The following is a 17,543-nucleotide window of genomic DNA, read 5'->3' as shown; positions in this document are numbered from 1 at the left end:
GAGCACACACAAGTCACATGTTTTCTTTAGGAAGCCAGTTCTTTGAATGCAACGTGGCTTCACTGTCTTTGCAACAAAACTGGGAGGGTGGTATTTGTTGCAGCTGGCAACTCTTTTTTTTTTCTTCTTCAATCAGTTCCTACTTCACCAGCTAAACCCAGATGCTTCCTGCCACTGCATAACCACTTACATTCTGTTTTCTGTAGCCCAGAAAAATAATTCTTTGTAAGTATAGCTCAGTCCTGTTTAACTGAAGAATTCTTTACCTGTTACTGCCGGATTGTCATCACAAAACATTGAAAGAAAAGTGTTTTTTTCCTTAGTGTTGTCATACATAATTCTAAAATCCTAGCCAGAGGGTAAATATCTTGAATTTACTGTGCTGAACACTGTATTCTGTTTTCACCACATTAAATTTACTTTATCTAGTTGACACAAAATCCAGGTTATTTAAAAATTCAGTTGGATTTTATGGGTCATTTGTTCTAATATAATAAAGCTCCCCTATCTTTTCCCCAGAAGATGACAGGTGTTTTTATGGTATCACCACAGATAACACAGAGCCCTCCTACAGCTTGTTTCTTAGTCTGTCATGGATTCTTTTGAGTTACTCGTGAATTACTCAGCAGCACTCAGCACTTAAAAACAGTTCAGTAGCTTTCCCATCCCCTGAAGGCTAGAACAACTGCATTACTGAATCCTTATTTGTGTCATCCCCACTCCTCCTTCTTGGGAATGTCTCATTTCTCCTGCCTGGAAGGTGCCTGTGACTGTAGCAGTATTTTTGGTTTTGTTTCTGTAACACCTTATCCATGAGCTCATTGAGTAATAGTGATGGAAATGTATGTGCAAAGCCTAAAGGTAGACAAAATATTTTACAGCTTACAAAATCTGTGGACACTTTAGAAGTTTTCTGTATGTATGGTAATACTGCATAGGCTACTCCCTAAGACCCAATGTAATTTGGTCCTTAGCTTGAGCCTTGTCTCTTAAAGAGCAACTCCAGAATGATTTTCTGGAGATGCTTGGAGTATATTTCTTGTGTTGCTTGTTTTGCAAAATCCCTTACAGAACTGTTCCATGTTAAACTTGTTTATCTTGATGATGCAAAGTTGTCAAGTGTTCGTTGTCAGTGTAGCCTGGTTTATGGCTTCTAATTTTTTCACTTTAAACTACATTCTGTTTCCTAGTTGAAAGTTAAAAGTAAAGTCAGTGTTCTCATAGTCTTCCTATGATCTCCTAAGCCCTGACCAGTTACATCTTTTGGTCTTTGATTTTATATTGTGATTTATCTTTCTATAAAACTTTTTCCATACAAAGAGTAATAAATGAGTTTTGTTTGCTCACTTGTAATATAACTTACATTGCTTACTTGCAATATAACTTACATTGTAAGTTATATTGCTTAGGTGTCTTTTGTGGTTACATCACATTATATATGTATTTAGACAGAATTATATGTGTACACAAGCACTTGCTACCTTTAATGCTGGACTCCTGAGGCACCTCTTTGGACTGGTTTAGCTCTAGCCTGTAATGGCCAGTCTTTTGTCACTCTGCAGTTTCCAATTTGTGTGGTTCAGGTCCACAGGGCTCTTTTCTTGCTCTTGTCGTTTTTTCCAGTATCCCTAATAAACAAGTGTTCTGATTTATCCAATCTGTGTGCAGTCCCAAATTACAGGTTAGATAATTCCTGCGTATTTTTTTACAGTCCCATGTAATATCATCGGAATTCCACCCATACTCTGAAACTGTGTTCTAGACACTTATGTATGGGAGGTGTATATGTAACTTAGTTTGTGATTGGCTTACTTAATATTGTCTTAAATTCCATCTGATGATAATAGGAAAAAATTACTTTGGGTACTGCTGTATGACATTTGTAATCTTTTCTCTCTTCTTATTTTCCAGCTGTATGGGGAAATTTTGTCAATATGAGGTAATGTATAAAATTTTTGTATTGACTGTCCTTATATTTAATAAAATTAACTTACCTTTCCTATCAATATATGTATAAAGCAGGGAGAAAAACAGCAGCTCACACTTTTGTTTGGGTGGTTGCTAAGTAGCTGATACCATTTTTTTTTAAATAAAAAGTGTTCAGTCTCAAAAATGGTTGTATATTTGCTGTAGATCTCATCTGGAATTTTACTGACACTTCATCTGCTTTTCTTTTTACGAATTCATCTTCTGATTTTGGCCAGTTGGTTGGCATACCTGTTTGTACGGGCTTGGATTCTGCTTTTCCTTAGCACAGATGTGACTGTATCTCAGTGATAATGTGGGCTTAAATATTGAAGAGCAGCACATTGTCCACTGCTTCCCATTATTATATTTCTGTACCTAGAATCAGAAATGTGCTTTGGAGAGTTTTTCTTCCTCCACAGTTAATTGGTAGAAAATCTGATGATTTAACTGCTGAAAAGCAGAAAATCCTGCATTGTCCCCTAGAATTTTTTCATTTAGAAACAGAAAGATGATTTGTATGCAGAACATGCAGATTTCCACATTTCTGCTTGCATGTGAGTTTGTCCTGCAGGAAAATTTACTGGGAAGACACAGCTGCAAAAGAAATTGAAGAGAATATGGGGACAGCTTGTTCCCTACAGCAAAGTCATTGTGTATAGAGGACAAAATATTTTACCATGTTGTTTTGCTAGTAAGGGGTTTTGGTATTCTGTTGCCACTTCTAGCAGCACATAGTAAGGAAAGTTTGAGACAAAATAAGAATAAGAATAATAATGAATTTTCTCTAGGCTCTAATGCACCCCTGACAGCTTACCCTGGGAGTCTGTTCCTAACCCACTCTCCTCCTCTCGGAGTTTCCCACCCTTGATGCAAAGAGTGCTCAGCTGTCAGACAAACAGCTGCTGGGCTGCTGTAGGTTGCAGATGGAGATATCAGTTAGATTACCATGTTATCATGACCAATGAACTATGGCAGCTTAGCAGCTGTTACATGAACAGCTGAGCATTTCTTAACAAAGGACAAGAACCTCAGAGAGGGGTTTGAGGAGGACAGGTGGGTGTGGGATCCTGATATTCCTGTTTATTTCCTGATCCTGTTTATTTCCTGATAAGCGGTCCTTACAAATTCTGCCACTACCTGCCTCTGAATTCTTGTTTGAGATGTCCTTTTTAGAGCTGTTGAGGGTGAAAATTATTTCTGAGGGACTGATGTTGGTCCTCAGCCAGTAAGATTGTCTTCATTAGGAAGAAATGCTCATAAAAAAATAGATTGCTGAGTGGCCAGTCCTTGAGTTGCAGGATTTTACTGTGAGTAAAAAAAGTAGGAACTATTTTTGAGGGGAACTTCTTAAATTCTGAGGGGGTTTCCAAATTTTCCTTGCTCACTTATAAGAGAGGAAAGACTATCTGTTCCACAGTTGTTTGCATAGTTTTTTGTAAGTTTCTGTTACTTGGGTAAACATTTTCAAAATCCACCAGGATAGCTTAAAACCACTTCTTTATAGTACATTCATTCAACATTAGCTTCAGGGTTTTTATTGCCACTAGTGCAATAAATGACAGCTTGGTTTGAACAGATAGTTCAGGGAATGTGTGTCTTACCGTTGGAATTTACTGTATTCTTTAGAGATACAAATGAATCTGGTCAGTTAGGTCTTTGCCTCAGTAATAGACGGAGTTGACTTTCTTAAAAAGTGAGTTTTACAGAGGGTTATGAAGGGAATCATTGCTTTAACTTCTAACAGTGTGGTGTATATATATATATATATCTGCTTAACAAAGGATCTTCTGTTTCTCTAGGTGTAGTGAGTTCAGGTCCCAACTAAAGGAGCTCTGTTTTCACTTGAAAGTACTGCATTTTATGTTGGATACCCATGATTCCTCTAATATGCAAAAACTTAACTCCTGTGAGATAAATAATTCCCCTTTCAGAAGGTTTAATTGAAAAAAAACCCCAAAAACATAGTAACACAAATGTTAGAAAAATTACATAACCTTGATACAAGAGGTAGAATTTAAAAATGCATATTCTACGCTTGTAAAAGTTTGCTCAAAAGTGAACATAACTGAGACACTTTACCCAGTTAGATGCTAAATAAGACCACACAGATTTGTGCAAGACACTGGCCTTTTTAGACCGTATTCTATTTTCATGAGTTACCACAACATACTTCATCCTTGGCCTCATGTCAAATGAGTAACATTTGTGTGAGAAGTCAGTATTGCCCATCAGGCAGTTACTGAAGATGTGTTTTAGTGCAGTTGGGGTTTTTTCCCATGTGTTTGGAAAAGTTCAAAGTCAAAGTGGCATACATTTGCCTAAGGGAAAAAGTGTCAGCATACAGTTGGCAGAGACCCTCCAAGAGACATTTTGGGCCTTTGCACAGTAAATTTGCACTCAAAACCAGTAATTAGACACTTTTCTAAAATACAGGTAATTTTCTATGTAAAATGAATGTCATTTTTATTTGTACTGGTCTTCCTGTGGGCTTGGTTCAGTTTCTGCCAAACTGATGGATTTCAATGGAAATTAGACCATCCTCTTTAATTTGTTTTAATTATGTTTTTGAAATAATACTAACTTGAGGTGCTTTGAGGGTGCTGCTTTAATACGATGCTGGTGCAGTGGAGCAGTTATTGCTTAGGTGTGGATTATTGTTTTTCTTTTCTTGCCCACAGGTCTCTTCAAGAAAATGGGGATCAGAAGGTGGAAAGTAGAATAGAGGAGGTTAGTTTGCTAATAGTTGTAATCTGTTTTATTTTCAGTTCTCCATTTTACTCATTTCATATTGAAGTGGTATATTTAGTTTATATTTAGTTGTATCTCCTTATTCTTGATTCTGCTAAAACCAAAGCATTGGATTTGTGTCTGTACATAAATTTTTGAACTGTTCTTCACTCTAGTGTAGTTTTTAACATTGATCTCTGACTCCATTTTATTTTCATTAAAACATTTCTTGAAAGTGACAGATCTGCTGATAGATTTACCGCAGAGACTATGGTAGAATTCTCCCAATAACTGTTTTATTTGTTACTTAAAGGATGTACACAAATTCTTTCCTCTGACTGCCTTACAAAATGTGAAGTATTTACAAGGTGCATTACAAATTTGAAGGTGCCCAAAATTGCTTTGCTTTGTTCTTAACTAATGAATAAATATAGCAATGTTTATGGCTGGGAAGGGTGCAGTGCCAAGGCTTTAAGCACAAGTCCTGGCAATTTCTGGAGTAGATATGGGGACTGAACTTACTGGTGGTTCTGGACTGCTGTACCAATACCTCTGAATTTCCATTTCAGCCTTAGTTTATTGTGAAATATTGTGAATGTGTGCAATGGATGTTTCTCCAAATGTTTCAGCCTTCCAATCTAATAACAATAAAACAAAGTATTAAATAGATAGAGAAGTCCTCGAGGTTGATACCCCTTACCCTTGTTGTATGTGTTCCTGTGCTAGTGTAGCCTGGTCTGCCCGTTGTCTTGCATTCCAGCAGTTTTATATAGCAGTTGTTCCTCTGGACACAGAGAGCAGCCTACTGAAATTGCTTAAAATCAGTGGAGAGCCTGTATTCTTAGTTTGTCTTTTGCATTCCTCTTTCTCTGTTTTTTTGGTTGGTTTGTTTGAATTTAAAAAAAGAGATTCTGGTAAGTGTTGCAGAAAGCACTGTGAAAATTCCAGTTGTTCAAGAATGGAGAAATATTTAAAATTCAATGTGTAGATCAGAGGTACTGTAAGGTCTGAGAAGTTGGACATTTCTGGATCTTATTTTTAAAGTTGTATAATGTCTTACACCATCAGAATAACTGTTTCAAGAATTATTTGCTATTCCACAGAGCTAAATATTTAATGAATATAAATGATAATGCCATATTATTTCCTCTTAACATGAATATGCAGCTTTATTCAGTTTATGAAGTTACTGAACTGTCTAGCTCTAACCAGAAATATTTCTATAAAACAAATTAATGGTGGTTGCTGATGTGCTGCCACTTAGTACCAGTTAGAACCTCTGACAGCTTTCAACTTATGTATAGCCCAAAAGGGTAAATTTTGTGACAAGGCTTTAATGAACTTAAAAACAAGAGTTCAGGGACTCCTGTTGAAATTCAGCAGGACTGTTAGAAATTTGGGTCCTGTGATAAAGAAATTGAAACTGATGCTGGCATAAGTGATTCTCTCTTCTAAAGCCATGAAAATGCAAACAGAAGTCTTGGTAGGTGAACTATATTTTCTAACAAATTTCCTTTCAATATTTTCTTAAGCCTAAATATACCCTCAAATCATGATGTAGAACATATTTAGGTATTTAAAGTGATGTATCTTTGAATTTGCATAGTATGTTCTGAGAGAATTACAGACATTTCACTGGAGCTAATGCCCTTCTCTCTGTGTCCATTTAAATAGTTGATGTTTCAATTACTGACCCATTGTTCTGTTGTTGGATATAGATTACCTTTGACAACCTCAGACAAGTCACTTATGACTTACTTTGTCAAATAGGAATCATAACATTGGATGTCCTTGTCAAGACTATGGTACTCATAGCCTTGAGATGTTTTGTTTTCAGTGATAAGTTAAGGGATTTCATTTCACACTTTTCTAGGTGATTTGATTTTTGGTGGAAAAGATTCCAGTTTTTTTTTTTTTTTATGTAAAGGAGGCTTTAAAATGTAAGTTTCTTGGCGTGTCTTCAGTAAAGATCTGCATAGGAGACTGCTTGCCATGATTTCAGCTCTAAGGCAACTTCCCATGTGTGTCTTTTGTGATTTGAATCCTGTTTTATTCTTCAAAGAGTAAATGTTTTTCCTTTATTTTAGGTTGTTGCACCTCTAAGGGAGAAAATCAAAGATCTGGAAAAAAGGTATGTCATCTGCTGAATTTGGGAAGCAGCTCAAAGGCACAGTTTTTTTTCTGTAGCAGTCAGTTCTGCAGTTGTAAGCTTGAAATAAATTTTTGTATATACCTTCAGAACCTTTGATTTGTTGTCATATATAAGTGAGGGCAGGTCATTGAATGCTGAGAGAGTAATGGTTAAGGTATTCTGGCTGATTGATCCTACTAAATCAAGCTGGGAGTGCTGGACTCTGTAATGTTCAAATCCTGTGGAAGTATTTGCTATTTGGAGTCCAGCTGACGAATGGATTACTGTGGTTTATGTCTGCTAGGACATACTGGTTTCATCTTCAAGAGACTTAAAAGTATGTTTTACCACACTTTTCCCATACTTTTGATTGGTTACTCTGCTTCAGCTACTGTGCAGTGACTTGCTTGTGCATCTTAGCCTATATGTGTGCTTTGGATGAGCCTGGCTGACCTGCTTTTCTCAGGATCTGTAAAGGAATGTGTTACCCCTCACTCTGCCTGTTCACCTTGGTGTCACATCAGTTCTCTGATCTGAGTGTCCTCATGAACAGATGATTTCATCACAGAATGAGGTCTGGTATGGCAGTGGGAACTGTCAGCCTGACGGGCACATGCTGCTTTTGCCAGTGGTGTATTGTTTTACAGGTGACACTGTTGGTGTCCCAGGCAAAGCAGAGTGCTGCATTGCAAAGGGTTAAGATTGGATTGTCCAAGCAGTACCAGTGAGCCCTTGTGGGGTATTGCATACTGGTGGTTGTGCCCTCTTCCTCTGGAGAGGGAGCAGAATACCATTGCTGCTGGCCAGATGTATGCTTGACACCTGCAGTACTTTGGTGTTCAGAGTTTGGTCTTGTCGGTGAGCAGCTGCCCCTCCTCCTCCCACCCCTCCTGGGCTGTAAGGAAAAAAAAAAAGGAGAAAAAAATTCAGTTATGTTTTTTACAATTGATTTGAAAGGTTCAGTGACCTGCCATATCCAATTTATTTCAGTGAGAATACTGAGCTGGTTGCTCACCTCTTAATGTGCACATGAACTTCATAGGTTGAGCTAGGTGTATATTGGCAATATGAAACAAATTGCAGGTTGTGTCACCACCTTGCCAATTACAATATTAAATTGATTTATTTAATTTTTGTTGATAGTCCAGTAAGCCTTCAGCTTCAGTTGTGGGTTATTCAGGTATTTTCTTCTGCCGTCCATGGAAGACCTTTGTGGGAGGGTATCCTGATTGGCTCTTTTTTATTAAATAATTGTTGTATTTTTTCAAATGAGCGATGAGTTGTTGAGTAGAACCATTAAGTTAAAACTTCTCCCTCAAGCCATATAAATACTATGGCCTTTTCATGTGTATTGATAAGTCTTGTTTCAGAACTCTAGGAAAAAGGAGAAGGAATCAAAATATTTTTTTACCTCTGTATGAACCAATCAGGAAATTATACTTTCACAAAAAGGGTGCTCTTATTGGGTTATTATTATTTTTCAAATAATGTAGCCATTTACCTCTGGTGGTTTAGCTGAATGTGGGTTGTTGCAATTAATATTTTTTAAATTTTATATCTGTGTGAAGTGGCTGTAAATAACTACTCACTGTCAGATGCCTGAAAGCTGATCCTGCTTGCAAAGCTTATTCTAGTGTCAATGTTTTCTTATTCATAAGATGATAAAATTTGAAAGCAAGCCATCTTCATGCTTTTGAGAAGCAGGAAGGACAAGAATTCCTTAATGCTAGTCTTATGACAAGAGATTGTTTAACTGAAGCTAGAGCTGTAAAGTTTTTATTAAGATTTGCACAGCAAAAGCATTGCCATGTCATCATCAAAGCAAGCATCAAGTCAAGATAAACTCCATTTTGTTGCCAAAAGGTTTTTGGCTGCCAGACTATGTCCCACTGCCTCTAAACTGCTACTGGTGTAATAGAAGGAGCAAAAATGGTTGTGAGGTCCTTTGGCAGCAATATGACCCCAGGCTGGATTACTACTACCTTAAAAGAGTAGTCTTCAGAATGGAGGAGAGAGACTTGCCTTGCATCTAGTTATTTGGCACTTAAACTTATTTTGAACTCCATAAATCTCTTGTTAAGTGTGAATTTTCCTTTTTGTCTCAGAAAGGATATGGATTCCACATCTGCATTGTGCTTGTGCACTGTCTTTCATTTCTTCAGCATAAATCAAAGCAATTGTTAGTGACCTGTATAGTGATGTAAGGCAAGTGTAAGTAGCTTCTTTCTCAGTCTCCCTGTGTGGCTAAGATTGGAAGGTTCCATTGCCATATTTCCCCTATCTGAGAAATTGAAAGCAGCTTTCATGCTGTGATGAAAATTGGATCTGAAGCATCTGTGCTCTGGTGCTGAAGAATTCCTGTTGAGCCAGTACTGCAGGTTAGAAGCAGAGGAGGAGGGCATGCTTCTAGATCACAGTTGTAGGGTCAGTTCAGTGAGTAGCTTTTGGTGAGGATAAGAAAATGTAACTTTTGGCATTTTTGGCTCTTGCATGCTACACCAGGCTATCTCTCACCTGTGGACTTACTGGAGGAGAAGAGTAACCACAGCATGTGCAGTGTCACGCTGATATTTAGTAGAAGAAAACCTGAGCTATTAAATTGCCAAGACTATGAAGCTAATTTCTGAAATAAATAAAATTTACACCTTCTTTCAGAGGGCTTTGTTGCTCTGTGCAGAATGCATGCCAGGGAGGGAGAGAAGTTCTTCTAAGCTTTGAAGCATCAAGAGCTTGAGAGAGCACTTAAGATTCATATGTCACATAATTTTATTTTATGGTGTTTTTGGTTTGATTAAGTTCTTGTAAAGAAGATGCAAAAATTAAATTACTAGCTTCAAGACTATCATGTAAATGACAGTCTAGCATGTCTAAGAAAATTAAGATTGGTTTTCATACTGAATAAACTCTGTTGTAGAAATTGTTGAAATATCTTAAAATGTGTTTGTTCAACATTCTGATTGTAAACTTTATATTGATTTTTGTAAAAATTTAAGACAAATTAAAACTTTGTTGTAAGTTTCACATTGAAACTTCAAGGAGAAGTGTTTGAAGTCAATGTGGTAAGTCAACAAAATTTGTTCCAGAGTTTTAAGAGGGTTGTTTGCCTTTTAAAACTTTAGAAAGAGGGTATCCAGTCACTGCTCATGTTTTATTGTTTTATTCTCTTGTGATGTCATGCCTGACACTAGTTCAGCTCTCAAAAGATAGAGGTCAGGTGATTCATTATATAAAATCAGGGAGAAATTTTTAAAGCACTGTTTGCAAATGAATTTTGATATTTCAGCATGCATAGGCATTGTCTTGTGTTGACCCAGATTCTTTTTTAGAATAAAGGACTAAATATACTCTTAGCAGAACTTTAAGAGTGGAAGGTTTTCAGAGTAGTTTCTCACGTATCAAAGAGAGGTATGTGAAAGAAAACAGGCTGAAACTTACTTAGTTTTTCTTCTTTGTTTTGAAATGTTCTATAGTTTCACCCAGAAATACCCACCAGTGAAATTTTTATCAGAAAAGGATCGTAAAAGAATCCTGGTAAGTTTGTATTTACTCAGAGATTGTTTTGGGGAAATACCAAAAAATTCTGTGGAATGTAATCTGTTTTGTAGGATTAAAGATACGAGAAGGGATGAAGGGAATTACCTTGGCTGGCACAGGTTTTAGGACACTGCTTCACTTATTTGTGTTGATGTTCTCAAACTCAGCATAAGAACAATACATGCCGACTCTGCTTTTGAAGTGTGACTTGCCAACTAAGCTGCTCTTGCCTGTAATTCTCAGGATCACATTGCCAAAGAGTCTTCACGTGCGCTCCCAGAGAGAGTCTTCATGGCTTAAACTTTCAGAGACTGGGAAACTTTTAAAGCACATCTTAACAGGAACCTTGTGTGACCAAATTGGGCAAAATGTAGTCATAAGGCTAGAAAAGAAGTTGCTCTGCAGGGAATGTTCATCTTCTCTGTTGTTTCTGTTATTTTGAAGCATCATAAGCAGTTGAGGGTTGAAGAGGATGGCAGGTTAACTCAGGAAAAGGAGTTGTCCAGGGCATTCTTAAACCTAGTGAATTGTGCTGGAAAACAGCTTTCCAGCTTTGTCTGCAAAAATTTTGATGTTATCTGTGACCTAGATTTTTCCATGTTTCTGTGTGTCTTTGGTGGGGGGGGGAATTGTCCTCATGTTTTGAAGGCAGAGAAAGTATAGCTACTTGAGATGTGTAAAATAGAGTATGAACTTCTGCTTCTGTAGTAATGAAAGTTAAGTCTACAACAAAACCCTGCTAACGTGCCTAACTGAGCTGGTGCTTTTGTTTGCTTTGACTTCAAAATCTTGAAGAAAAAAGCTGAAAATATGCAGAGAAAATTATTTTACTGCATATTTAGGCAATAATCTTCATTGCTATTGAAAAATTTCACAAAGTGTTACCAAATCAGTTTAGTTCTGCAATGGTGTTCTGTCATTTTTATGACAGTCTGACGAAGGGAGACCTGTAGACTCCCAGTGCCCCTGTTGACTACAGAAAATAAACTGAGGAAAATAGAGAGAGGTTTAATTTTGAAAATTCCTAAATTGTGTACTTCGTGTGTTTGCAAGGGTATAAAGTAACCTTAATGTCATGTTTTCTGTGTAAGTGAGAATGTACTTCCAACAAAAGTGTCAGTGAAAGCTGTTAACAGGCTGTGGAGCTCTTAATGTTCACTTCCAGACTTTGCCACTGAAAAATACTGGTTATTTTGTTGAAATTTGTTGCTTCAACAGAGATGGCAAGTAGTTGGAATAGGAGAGTTTTCAGCTGACCTGGAGGTGAATAGCTTTTTGGTTCCCAGTGTATTTTGTAGAGTTTAAATAACTACAGAGAAAGCTGGCCAAAAGGAGTGGCAGGTTGTTCTGACTAGTTTTGTGCCGACTGGGATGGGCATTCATAGGCCTCCTGCCCATGGGAGCAGTTACCTTCTGTTACAGTGTTGCTGTCATACTTCTAGGGGAAATAATCCCATATTCTTTTGAGTAGCTAAGTTCCCATAAAAATGTTGCATGACACTTCAAAATTCTCAAGAACTAGCCAGCCCAGTGAATTTTGCTAGATCACATATTTTGTTTTGTATTTTGTTAATACTACATCTTTTTCTAGAATGCATTCTTAATTTAACTTTTTTTTTATTCTGAGTGCAGTTTCCAGCTCCAGCCTGGAGATCCCCACAGCACTGTCCTGACAAGACAACAGCTCTAGCAGTTAGTTTTTATTAAACAGCATCTCTCTGGAGATGATTTCTGGTTGTGGTGGTATCTCAGCTGAGACCAGATATCCTGACACTTTCATTGAAAAGAGATCTTCACCTTGTTGTGCGTGATTTATCTATTTCCTGAGTTCTCTGAAGTGACTAGGCCACAGGCTTTCATATGCAAGAGAAACAGTTCTATTATGTGGAAGATAGTGTTGCCATTGGTTCAATCTATTGGGTGTTTTTTTTCTGAATTCAATATAGTAAAGTGATAAAAGCAGAAAACAAAAAAAATTAATATAATTTCCTTATGGGGCATAAGATGTTTTGAATCTGATTGCAGACAGCAGAAACGTGTAATAAATAGAAAACCTGTAAGTGCCTGTGGTGAAGATAATTATCTGTAATATTTGTGCCTTTTAGTAGGTGCTGAAGTTACCAAGCATACATGCTTTACTAAGTAATTAAATATTTTCATTAATGTTGTCTTAATAAAGAATTCCTTTTTAAGACCCAAGTGTTGGTGCTCCAGTTCTGATACGGATATGATTCATGTACAACTTATGATTATGTGGATTAATATGTCATTGTGATTTGCAGGAAGTAATATTTAGAAGTGCTGCTTGTATCAGTAATTACAGGAAGGTTATACAAAGAACTTCAGTGATAAATCATCTTTTCTTTTTTTTTAATGTTGCATCAAGTAATGATAAAAAAGATAATTTACATAGTTTTTTTACTTTTCCAGGGGAAATTCAACTCCTTTGTCAATCATTTCTTAAGTTCTTTGTCTAATACCCATGGAAGTGATATGTTAATAAAGCCAACTTAGTTTCATCATAAAAACTACTTGTAGGTTTAAGGTAATTGGAAACTTCTTTCCAGACAGAATTGGTTTGTGCTTTTTTTAACCTTTTTTTGTGTTTTTTTCCTTCTTACTGTGTGTGTGCTTTTTTTCTGTGCTTTTAATGCTTTTTTGCCTTTTTTGGTTGGCTTTGTGATTTTATTTTTTTTTAAGGGATATTGGGAAGACACTTCCTTTTACTGCACCAAAGACATATGTTGCAAGCATTGAGTTTATCTTCTCTTGGCAATAGAAGTAGCAGCAGGAAATTTCCTTGGGCCTCAGTTGAAGAAGTAGGTTCAGATCTTCTACAGAAAAGTCTTATCCTGTTCACCACAGAAAAGCCAAAACCCTTGGAACATTCAGCAAGGCTGCAGTTTGTTTGCTCGTCAGGATAAACTCATGGCATTAGGCTTGCCGTGCATGGTTTGTTTTTTTTCGCCTCTTGTAAGTGGTGACACATGGCAAAGGGCTGTTCTCCCTCAGTTACTGGTCTTCTGTCCTCATTCTCAACAGTCTGCTAGAAACCTGCTCTTCCCTCCTCTCTCTTGCAGAATGACATGAGCCTTGAGATTGTTTCTTTTATTCCAGAGGGAATTTCTCCTAAATCCTGTTTCTCCTTCAGATTTGTTAGGGAACTGAATGAGATGTTGAATCTGCCACAAGAAAGCCCTGACAAACTCAGAAGAATACAAAATAGACCAACTAAATGATTCTTTCATTAACTGCCATTTACAATTGGTTTGGCACACTGGTGTCCCTGAATTTTTAATAAGAAAAGGAAGAATGAGAATACAAGAAGTGGACATGCAATTTTTGCAAAAGAAAACAGATGTAGTTTCTGTATGTTTTTTTCCCTTTTCAATCTTTGGAGGTTTTCCTTTGCTTTTTTCCTAGTTTTAAAAAAAATTGCTAATCTTGCTTTTTTAAAACAGTGGATGGCAGGGTAGTGGACAGGATAAATGTTTAGTCTTTGACTAACCCAAAGTAAAAGAACTTCAGGCATCTCATCCTTTTCCACACAGCACTTTGTCATTTCAGTACACTATCCGTTCATTAGATTCCTGCTTGATTCCATTTTGTCCTTTCATTGTTTAGTTAAGTGTCACTACAGCTGAAGAATGGACATCAACAGCGGAATCACTTTGAAAATGTGAATTTGACCATGCAGATATCTTTTCCAGCTGATACCATACAGGTCTTTTACAATTCTAGTTTTCAAGTGTTGTGATCTGTTGTGTCTTGGTTCTTGAAAACAGTTTATGAAATGCAGAGAAAATAATTGCTTCTGTAGATGGGTCTGGGTGTGTCACACAACTTGCAGTTCTACTTATTGTGCTGACTGCTTCAGTACTAAATAAGTGATTTTTTTTTTTGCTTGTTTACTGTTGAAGTCTGTGGTGTAAAAAGGGAAACATTAATGAGCTTGTTTCTTCAATGAAAGAGGAGTACAGAGTTTTAAATATTTTATTTTTGCTTGTTTCTTTGCAGCAGAACATCAGAGTTTCAATACAGGCAAATGCTGCATGTCAGAGCTAATGGTATAGAATAGAGTTTTTTTCAGTTGTAAGGGACCTGCAAAGATCATCTAATCCAACTGACTGACCTCCTCAGGCCAGGATGATGTAAGCTATGGATGCATTAAGACAGAGAAAGAATTATTATTTTGGTTTTAGGAGATATTTCAAATGAAAGGTCTTCAGAGAATTCCCTTTCTCCTTTCTGGGTGAAAACTTACAGTACTTACTTAGAACACCCAGCATGTCTTCCATGTAAGCCAGACAGAAGCTGGATTTGACATGTCTGATAAATCTGATGTGAAAATGGCCTGCCATTCTGTCATACCTTTTTTTTTCCTCTGAGAAATGGGATTTGCAGAAATTTCTCCTAATACCTTTCTGCATCTTTTTAGACTTTGCTGTCACAAAAAAGAGCACAATCCAATTTGAAGGAAAAAAAGGAAAATAATGTAATCTGAAAAAGAGATTTTGTTGATGTGAATAGATAGCTGACCTTCTAGCCTGAGAGTGATGAAACATGTCAAGTATGTCTCTCAAAATTTTAAAATCTGTAAATCTTGGGAAAAAAAATATACATGGAAATGGAGTTGTTTCCCCTGGAGTAAGCAAAGATCTGAAACCTACTGTTCTGTCATGTTTGTAGACTTTGTCTAGTGTTTCTGTAAAAAGAAAAAGAAATTTATACCAACTGTCCTAACGCAGATAACTGGAGGAGCAGGGTTTGTGGGTTCTCATCTTACTGACAAACTAATGATGGATGGCCATGAGGTTACAGTTGTGGACAACTTCTTTACGGGCAGGAAAAGAAATGTGGAGCACTGGATTGGTCATGAGAACTTCGAACTGATAAATCATGATGTCGTTGAGCCCCTGTACATTGAAGGTAGGTAGTCTCTGCTTTGGTATTTGCACTTTTTTGTGCCTTTCCCTTCTAAGTGCATGCATCTGTAAAGAAACAAAATTTATGTGCTGAGTTCTGGGTTGATCTATCTAGTATCTGTATGCTTTGTTTATTATTAGCCTGTTTTCTGTGAGCAGTATGAAGAGGTTCAGAGCACTTTTGTCTGAAATCAGTTCTTTTCTGACTGGACAGGAGGAAAGAGACCTTAAAAACATCCTGATATGTCTGATTTTGTGAGAAGGCAAGATGACAGTGGGTCAGTCTGTCTGTCCCATCCATTGTCCCACTTTACTATGTGCCTGCACAGGCTTACATACACAGAATATGTGGTCCAGATATTTCATGAACTGAAGCGTATTTGAGGGCTGCAGCTACACTAGACATGCATCCTGCAACTGTGTATGGTCAGTTGAGAGGAAATTAACTTTCCTTAGTTGCCTTCAGTGCCTTCTGTAGAAAACATTGCTCCTGCTTTTAGGTGCAAGCATTCTACAACCTGAAGAGTTGGAAAACAGCAGCACTGAATTTCCCTAGTTTTCAACAGAAAAAAGAAATAGACCAATTCTAAAGGAAGAAGCAAACAAACAAAAGTGTGTTCTGCTTTAAAGTAGTAGCTCAACATCTGAACTATCATAAACCTCAAACTATTAAATAGTCAGATTTCAAGGCACCATTAACATGGTTGTATTGGAGAGAGATATGCATTTATAGACTTCTATGGGAGTATCTAACCATATAATGAGTCAGTGAAAGCATTGCTCAAATTACACTGCAGTTCTGGTGGGTGTGGTCCATCCTTTTAAAACTCTGTAGCAATGTACTTGTTCATTTTAAGAAAAAAAATGACTCGGTGGTTTGGGTTTTTTTAATTTCCTGATGAATTCTAGTGGATGGAATTTCACAGGAAATATCTCTAGTAATTGCATCTCTTGTATTATTGCTTGTGATGAATTCCTGGCAACACTACTGAAACAGTCCTGCAAAAACACATGCTCCTTCTCTGTTCCGACAATGCGCTGCTTCAGATACTGCCTGTTATTTAGAAGTTGTTTCAAACTTCTGCTTCCACTGACAGGATAATGGAACAAGAATCTTATTAACTGACTCCAGGTGCTGGTGGCTCATACCTCAGCCAGATCAATTTGTCAGCTTTTCTAATCTTTTCCATTCTTTTCCTTCTTTCTGACTGATTACATTTGAGACTTTCTTAGAGAATTATCATCATTGCTATATTGTTACCCAGCTAACTAATGAATGGGAATTCTGAGATCTTTCAGCTACCTTTTCCTATGGCCTATGTAATTAAAACAACAATTCCCTATTTAGTCCTGACAGCTAATTATTACATGTTATTCAGTGGGTAGTTTATTGAATGTCTTTTCATCTTCCAACAGTGTAAATTGAGGCTGGCATGGCTAAGTGTTAAAATAAAATTAACTTTCGTACACTAAGAACATGGTAAAATTTCATTTCATTGCAGAGTTTATAGTCCAATGAGGCAATGGGGAGACAGTTTTTTAACAGATCAGCAAGTTGGCATATACATCAGATGCTTCTTTTCTTACTCCCAGTTTTCTCCTTTTTACTTGTAAATAGAAGTTGGAATGACTGTGCAGTCATGATAAAAAGTAGGTTTGTGTCTAAAGAATTTCTCTGTATTTGCTGTCCTGTTTAAACCAGGTTATATAAGGTTGTTTGACAGCTCAGTTCCAGAGAGGAAAATCAGTGCTTTATTTCTGAAAGAGACCTCATTTTGGTCTAGAAAGAGCAGTGCTTTCTCTTTGGATGTGGAAAAGTGAATTTAGTCTCAAGATGGGTAGCTTTCAGCTTCACAGTGGTGCCTACGCACAATCTGCCTTGGCTGCGTCATTATCTTTGAACCATGACACCAAGTGGGACTCAGCATTCTTGCATCTTCATCTAGGTTGGCCAGAGACAATAAGGAAACACATAAACACACATTTTATTTTTTAGCCTTGTGACAACTAGTGTTCTCGAGTGCTGAATGTCTTTCTCCTCTACTAGGATTTTATTTGCTTCAGCATTTGGAAATGTCAGTGGGAGATGCACAAGTTTTCACTTTGTTTTTTCCAAGCAGAAGAAAAAGGGTTTTGAATTCTTTAGTGGAATGAAAGTAGTTCAGGAATCTTGAAAGATAAAAAATAGTTAAAAATAAGTTGGAAATAACTATATTAACCCTTTTTTCCTATTATAGTTCAGTTCTGTGTTTTTTAAG

The 17,543-nt window shown here is 37.0% G+C and overlaps 1 protein-coding gene across 1 annotated transcript in view; it reads left to right on the top strand.

Moving 5' to 3' along the window:
• UXS1 (UDP-glucuronate decarboxylase 1) overlaps nt 1-17,543 on the top strand; it is a 55,448-nt gene that overhangs the window by 10,268 nt on the left and 27,637 nt on the right. Inside the window, exons 2-6 of the mRNA XM_066545262.1 lie at nt 1,912-1,939; nt 4,647-4,695; nt 6,783-6,826; nt 10,297-10,357; nt 15,109-15,289. Of these exons, the coding sequence (XP_066401359.1) occupies nt 1,912-1,939; nt 4,647-4,695; nt 6,783-6,826; nt 10,297-10,357; nt 15,109-15,289 (363 nt within the window). The remainder of the gene's footprint in view (nt 1-1,911; nt 1,940-4,646; nt 4,696-6,782; nt 6,827-10,296; nt 10,358-15,108; nt 15,290-17,543) is intronic.

This window comes from Molothrus aeneus, chromosome 2 (assembly GCF_037042795.1).
Source record: "Molothrus aeneus isolate 106 chromosome 2, BPBGC_Maene_1.0, whole genome shotgun sequence".
NCBI classification, from domain to species: Eukaryota; Metazoa; Chordata; class Aves; order Passeriformes; family Icteridae; genus Molothrus; species Molothrus aeneus.
The sequence above is the reverse complement of the archived record's forward strand: the minus strand, read 5'-3'. Positions and strand labels throughout refer to the sequence as shown.